The sequence below is a fragment of the Camellia sinensis genome, chromosome 6 (genome assembly GCF_055761805.1).
Source record: "Camellia sinensis isolate YWXY chromosome 6, ASM5576180v1, whole genome shotgun sequence".
Classification (NCBI taxonomy): domain Eukaryota; kingdom Viridiplantae; phylum Streptophyta; class Magnoliopsida; order Ericales; family Theaceae; genus Camellia; species Camellia sinensis.
The window spans coordinates 20,840,226-20,847,993 of NC_138966.1; the positions used below are offsets into that span (position 1 = coordinate 20,840,226).

At 37.6% G+C, this 7,768-nt stretch overlaps 1 protein-coding gene across 1 annotated transcript; it reads right to left on the reverse strand.

Annotated features, from left to right (window-relative positions):
- Positions 1–6,054: 6,054 nt before the first annotated feature.
- LOC114259485 (uncharacterized) lies at positions 6,055–6,468 on the reverse strand. The gene has a single exon (XM_028199501.2). It carries the CDS (start codon positions 6,466–6,468, stop codon positions 6,055–6,057), a length of 414 nt encoding a protein of 137 aa, XP_028055302.2.
- Between the last annotated feature and the right edge of the window lie 1,300 nt (positions 6,469–7,768).

A 7,768-nucleotide genomic window follows, 5' to 3' on the forward strand; every position in this document is an offset into this window, starting at 1 on the left:
ACATATGATGAAAAATGTATCGAAAATGGTTTCTTATTTATAAGAAAATGGTCATTCTATGGGGAGACTATTTAATGATCATTCAACTTTCATTAATTGTGATTTAAGATTTTTAAACTGACATGTCACCCATCTATTATAAAAATTACAAATAAATGGGCTTTCCTCCAATCCGTGATCGGATTGAAGGGTACTTTGGACCCGTGGGACCCACCACAAGTCTCATTTCAATAATTCAAACTGTTCAATGTGTAAAATTCGTCGAGTACTATATGTCTGTAAAAAATCATGTTAATCGGATATCGAACCGTTTAATAATAATAATTCACATTAATAGCCAGCTCATGAACTGATTTAATTACAACGAAAACATACACCATTAATAATAACAATTTACATTAGTAGCAAGCTCATGAACTGATTTAATTACATTTCTTCCTACTTTAATAATACTAAGAAAATGAAAGAACATGCTACAGTAAAATATATCAGTAATAATCCACGCCACATGCCGATCCATATTAGACCCCTTATACTAAGTTAATCAAAACTTGGCAATCCGTCTTTATCGTGATCCTACATAGCTGCTGCCCACAGCCCATCGCATAGCCTCTAAACATGCTGTAGCTTAAGCCATGAATGGAGACGAGGGACACTGAATTGCCATATTGCTTTCTGGGCCATATGTTGATAGTCATCATTTAAACAAACCCAAGATGCTCCTGCAATCAACCCAGTTGATCTCCATGACCCATCAATAAGTATAGTCCACATTATTAAATCTTCCTGTAGAGCTGCTACTGGCTGTGTGTCTTGCTGCAAAACACACACATTAGAATTATCATCTAGTGCATCTATGGCAAAATGATTCTTTGTTAATGAACTAGATTTAACAACATTACAACGTATGGCCATATTGAAGCACTCATTGGCTATCACAATTGTGTCCACACTCGGCAGAGCATTATGATTGAAAACATAACTGTTACGCTGTAATCAAATAGCCCAAAGTATAGCCACCGACTGAATAATAATCTCTTCATCTCTAATTTGTACCACCCAATTTTTAAGAGTTATGTTAGGTACTTGTTAACAAAAAATCTAGTCTAGGCCAAATCGACAATGGTGATTTGACAGAGAAGCCAAACTTTTACAAACAACAACAAATCAATTGTGGTCTGAATGTCCTATGCCTTGACAGATTCAAGGACTTCTTTGGAGGCTGTAATGCGAAGAAATAAGAAGGAACAAACTAAAAATCAATTGTTGAACAAACAAACAAACTTGGAATTTAATCAGTAAAATTAAACTTCCAGTTCAATGTACATGACAATCGACAGAGAATTCTTAGTTACAGAAACTGAACTACATATACACTTCTCCTAAGTAAGAACTAACTAAGTTAAGTTACTCCTAATGTTATAAGGGTTGTAAATTTGTTTGAAGATCTTCTAACTTCGAATTCCCAGCTTTTACATTGCTGGTCTTCAAACTCCACAGCTCTGCAGCTACGTGTCCCATCATGTAGCCAGCTACTTCCACTTCAATGCCCATGATCTCTGCAACTGCCAGTAACTGCTTCTCTGTTGCAGCTTCTCTCCTTCTAGGAAACATGACATGTATCATGTATGCCTTGCATGCTAACTTTATAGCTTGACGCATGGGCCATGTTTGGCCACATTCCACTTTAGTACTAGACGAATCGACAGGAAAACTGCAACTGCCACGTCTGTCTCTTTGACTATTTCCTTTCTGTCACTTGCTCTGTATTCTAGGCTTCATATTCACTCGCTTTTCACTTGTAAACTTGTGGAAACTCGTGGTCTTTAAACCTAGCATCCGCTGGACCAATTCTCTGCATTTGTTACATACAATCGACAGAGAATATACAATTTTTAGTATCAACAATGCCCCCCTCATTCAAGACAAAAAGGAGTTTTTGCCTTGCATGATTATTTAAAAAAAATAAAATTGGACATTTAAATATTTGGGCTGTTTATCTACAATTTGTAATAAGGCCCAAATGCTAAAAATTAGTCCAACATAATTTCCCAGAACTTTGAGTAAGCCCAACTGATCGAACTATCAAATAAAGTCCAAACTTAAAACGGCCCATAGCAAACTATTTGAATGCCAAAATTCAAATCACCATTTCACTATTCTCTATCTCTCTCTGCTATTTGCTTCTTCAACCCTCTGACTTCGAAAAACCCTTCTCCTCACACTCTCTAATGGTGCCCAAACGAGGTCAGGTCAAAGGAAAGAAACAAACTGTGTCACCATCCGTACAACGTTTTCCAATCGATTTTCAGCAGCTACTGCGTCAAAACATCTTTAACAGTTGCATTATCCCACCCTATGGCAACCCTGCCGAAGGAGAATTGGGCCCTACTTTCAATGTAATCATTCCTGATGAGCTTACCCAATACTATCCTATTGCAGACACTGAAACATTACTCTTGAACAAAGCAAAGTTGTCATGGAACCATTGGGATTCTAGCCCTAATCCTCTACGCACATGGCAAAGACCTAATCCAGACTGGAAATGATGGGTCCAACGAATGATGATATACAACATTGATCTCTGGAGAGCTTTAGGTATTTACAATGTCATCAAGTTATCAACTTTCTCTCTAGATATGGATATGATGTCACCTACTATTCTTGATGTTGTCCATTTGACTGGCCTTCTTTTTCTGGTCAACATATCAGTGCCCTTTTAACCCCAAAAACACCTATCAAGTTGGACACTAACCTCTATTATGGGAAATTTCAAACAAAGTACCAAAAATCCGACCTTAAACCCGCAGATAAGGAAAGAACAACTTTTTATTTACTATGGCTTTCCCAACATTTTCTTTGTGTTCCTGGTTTGAAAATCACTAAAGAATACCTAGCATTAGCCACTTGCATTCAAGAGGGATAGAATTAGCTCTTGCCCCCTTTTTACTAGGCACCTTATACAGAGGTCTCTTTTCTTTAGTGGATAAAGAAATTGATCATAATGGTGGTGGTCCTTTCTGGCTTTTCCAAGCGTGGCTTTATGCTTATTTTCCTGAAATTAGGCCTACTACTCAGACTCCATTTCTCCCCACATGCCAAAGCTATGCTGAATTTTTTCTTTCCTTTAGACCAACCACCTCTAACTCTTTCACTAAGGTGTTCACCTTTCTTTATGAACTACCTATCGACAGAGATCCTCAGCTTTTCATCCCTTTTCACCAACTTCACTACACCTTATCTAGACTCACCTATGTCCATGATGATCCTTCTGTATTGGGTAATGAGTTGAAACAACAACAAAAGTATTTTTGGGCTCAGATCCTTACTCCAAGATACATTTTAGTGGAAGGGTCCCTCTCAACTAGCAGAATTTCTAACTGCAATTTTGAAAGCTATAACCCCTGCCAATGGGCTAGGCAAATGGGCCTCTATCAAACTGTTCCTTGCCCATATTTTTATCCCATTATTCATGAGCAAGTTGGAGCTAGAATTCAATTCAAAAATCAAACAATTGTGGAGGCCCTTCTAGCCCACAATCAAGAACTATTTGACCAATTCAGCTTTTGCTACTGCAAAGTCACACCCTTTCTCTCTACAAGATTCAGAGACTGGTGGATTCTTATGAGTGCAGTAATCTTCAATAAAGAAATTCAAATATGCCTCTGGAATGTGCATCCTGACAACAAAAAAGGAGTGACCATGAGCATTGGTAAATAGCTATCTTCTTCTTACTTTATATTTCTTGTTAAAATTTCTTTTTTGGGTGTAAAACAGTATATATCTTTTCTATATATATGCAGCTGAGTCCCCAGTCAAAGCCATTCCTCTGGCCATAGAAATGCCTACTCCCACTATCTAGAAAAGAAAGCATAAGGGTAATCCCTTAAACACCACCAATGCTGAAGGTTTCACACCTTACAAACCAGGTGTAGAGACTAAACAAAGGATTCAGACTAGAGAAGAGGAACTTCAAAAATTCTTTACATCTCAATCCCAACCAGAATGTGGTATTTCTCAACCAACATTGGAAGGTGGTGCAACACGTGAGAGGAGATCTAAAAGAAGACAAGAGGAACCAGTTCCCCCCCATCTCCGGCTGCACTAGCTTCTTCCTCTTCCAGTGGTGCAGCACTTGTAAGGAGACCTAAAAGAAAGCAAGAACAACCAGCTCATTCACAAGCTCCTGCCGTACTAGCTTCTTCTTCTTCTAGTTCATCTTCTCGTCCCATAATGGTATAAATCTTACTCAATCTGTCAATTTTGTTATCATTTTAAACATAATGACATTCTATTTTGCTTGTTTAACATTTTCCTCTTTCTCTTTCAAACATATCTTAAGTCATACAAAAAGAGAAGACTTGTTTCTTTGGCCATATCTTCTTCTTCTCATGAAAATATACCTGCAACTCATACCAACCTATCTCCTCCTCTTCTTGAGAATGAAGAACTGGCTGAGGCACAAGTTAATCCTCTTGAAAGCCAAACTGAATTGCTACAGTCTCAACCAAACCCCCTTGAGAAAGAACAAATTGATCAAAGGAGAGCCATTTTAAGAAACTTGGCTCCTGAACTGGCTCAAATTTTGTCTGAAATTCCCCAAGGAGTGGCTTTAGGAGACCTAATGGCCTTCCCTCTTAGAGGGGTGCCACATGGAACTAATGAAGTCATCACTTTTCTTGGTGTGGCTTCTTCTCCAGAAGAATCAGCAATTTCTGAACATGCTCAAGAAGATCCAGTTAATTCAGACCATGTCAGAGAAGCTCCAGTTGACTTATCCACTAACTCTGACAATCACACATCTTCTATCGACAGAGATTCTCCTGTCCATGAGCATGTTTTTGAGCCAGATGACAACCTTCTAAATGAAGTTGACAGAGCTGACACTGAGGTTTTAGATGATGAATCAACCTCAAGTGATATGAGAGTTCCTCAACCAACTATCATCACTTCCATTACTCAGTCATTTCCAACACAGGTAGCATTTTCTCACCCATACGCCTTATTCTTATATATATATATATATATATATATATATTTAGATGTATACGGTTTAAAAACAATCCCCTTTCATTCTCTTATGCAAGACTGAGATGCCTTTTCAAACATCATTGACTGCTGACATAGGGGTGCAAACTACACCAGCTCAAAGTCCCTCAAGAGAGATCTTAGGTACTTCTACCTCACCTCATAGTGTCACAGAGGTAATAATCTCTCATATCATTTTCCATATTCATTGTTCTTCATTTGTTAACTTTATTTTTTGATAACTATAGCCTGCTGTTATCTCCTCTTCTTCCATTCAAGACTTACTCTTGGGAATTTCTGCTGTTCAAGAAACTGTTGCTAATTTGATTGTTGAAGAAAAATTGAAGCAACTATCCAACGAAGAGCAATAACTTATTGAACAATTTTTTAATTTACTTAGTTAACCACTGGATGCCTTGGCTCTCTCTCAAACTTCAATTTTGACTGACTGTTTGGAAGCCATTGCGCCACTGATGCCTCAACTTTTTGATCCAGACCAAGTGTAAATCTTTCAAACCTTCATTTTAGAGCTTCCTCAGCATTTAATGGCTATCAATCAATTTCAGATTGAGCCAAAAACTATTGAGAATCAAGCTGAGCAAGCGAGGAAAGCAGTGTATGCTCTAATTGAAGCATCTGTTAGATTACAATCCCTCATTGCTCAATTTAACACTCTTACAGCAAAAGAAGCTTAGCTAGAAGCTCAACTGGCCCACGTGAGAGCCCAGAAAGCTGCCATTGAACAAGAGCAAGCCAACCTTTCTTAGCAAATTCCAAATCTTCTTGCTCAAGCAAAAAGTGGTCCACTAGCTTTCAAGCAAGCCCAAACCAAACTTAGGCAAAATAAGCTAAAGCATCAGACTGCTCTTCAAGCTTGGAGCAGACTCTCAATGTATTTCTAAAGGGATTAGGCCAAATGTAAAAAAAAAATTCATTATTTGTCCTTTTGTACTTTTGATACAAGTTTAATGAAAATACTTATTACATTTGATTTGACTTTACTCTTTCTGTCACAAATCTTTGTTTTCATATGTATGAATCCATGCATTCCCACATGGTTGGATAATACTTCTTTAAATACTTGCCATTAATGATCCTTCTGTGTGGCTCACCTTCTAAAGAAGCAAAATGATAGGCTCCTCCTCTAAGAACCTTATGTATTTTAAATGGTCCTTCCCAATTTGGAGACCGTTTACCATATTCTGGGCTTTTAAATCCAACTGGTAAAATGTTTTTCCACACTAATTCTCCTTCAGAAAATAATTTACTCTTAACTTTCTTGTTATAACTTCTCTCAACTTTCTTTTTCTGAGCCACCAAATGATTAAAAGCCACAATTCTTTTCCCTTCTAAATCTTGCAACTCAATCGATAGTGCCTCGGAATATTCATCCATAGAAATATCCAAATGCTTAGCCAGTCGATTGGATCTCACTGTCATTTCCAAAGGTAATACAGCATCATGCCCATAAACCAACTCATATGGAGTTGTACTTGTACTATTCCTTTTGAAATTTCTATAAGCCCAAAGCACTTCTACAAGAGATTATGCCAATCTCTAGGATTGTCTTCAATCATTTTCTCTAAAGTATTTTTGACAATCTTGTTTGTTGCCTCAGTTTGTCCATTTGCCTGGGCGTAATATGGTGAAGAGTTTAATATCTGAATGTTGTATTCTTTGGCAAACTCTTTAATCTCATTCCCATTGAACACTATACCTTGATCGACAGTGATAGCTTGGGGTAAACCAAACCTATGTCTCAAATTATTTTTCAAGAATTCAATAACTTAGACCTGTGTCACCACTTTCAAAGGTATTGCCGCTACCCATTTAGTAAAATAGTTAGTGGCTACCAATAAGTAAGAATGTGCTTTAGAAGATGATGGGAAAATTTGCCCAATTAAATCCATTGCCCATCCTCTAAAAGGCCAACGTTTAACTACTGAATGCAGGCTAGTAGCTGGTACCCTTTGAATATTGCCATGCTTCTGGCAACTTTGACATCCTTTTGCATACATTATGAAATCTTTTCTAATGGATGGGCAAAAATATCCATACCTGTTAATCAGCCATCTCATTTTATCACCAGCTTGATGGGCCCCACAAATTCCTTCATGTGCCTCAGCTATATCTTTCATTTGGTCTAATTTACCAATACAAAGTAAAGTCAAACCATCATGAGCCTTCCTAAACAAATCATCTCCCATGACAACATAGTTTAAGGCTTGAAACCTCACCTGCCTACTGCTTTTTTCATTGGGATTCGATAGGTACTTTATTAAAGGGAATCTCCAATCTTCTTCTGTCACATCCAAAGTGAGAATAGGTAGGAAATTCCTACACCTATTTTTAAGTGCAGAAAAGTTTCTTTTCTGAATTCGAATCACCCTTTCCTGAGCTCCTTTAGGTATTTTTAGTCCAGAAGCTGCTTGAGCCATCTCATTAGCCTCTTTATTCTCTAATCTAAACCTATGTGTGAATGTGAAATGGTCAAAGAAACTAGTTAACCATTTGACCTTAGTTAAATACTCCTCTAGAGCACCACTGACACATTTGAACTCTCCCAAAACTTGTTTAATGACTAACTGGGAATCTCCAAAAACTTGGAGGCTTCTAATCCTGAATTCTATGGCCAATTCTAAGCTAATTATCAAGGCTTCATATTCAGCTTGATTACAAGACTGTACATGTTGTGCTTTCAACTGATATGCAAACTGATACATTTGCTTATTTGGTGCAA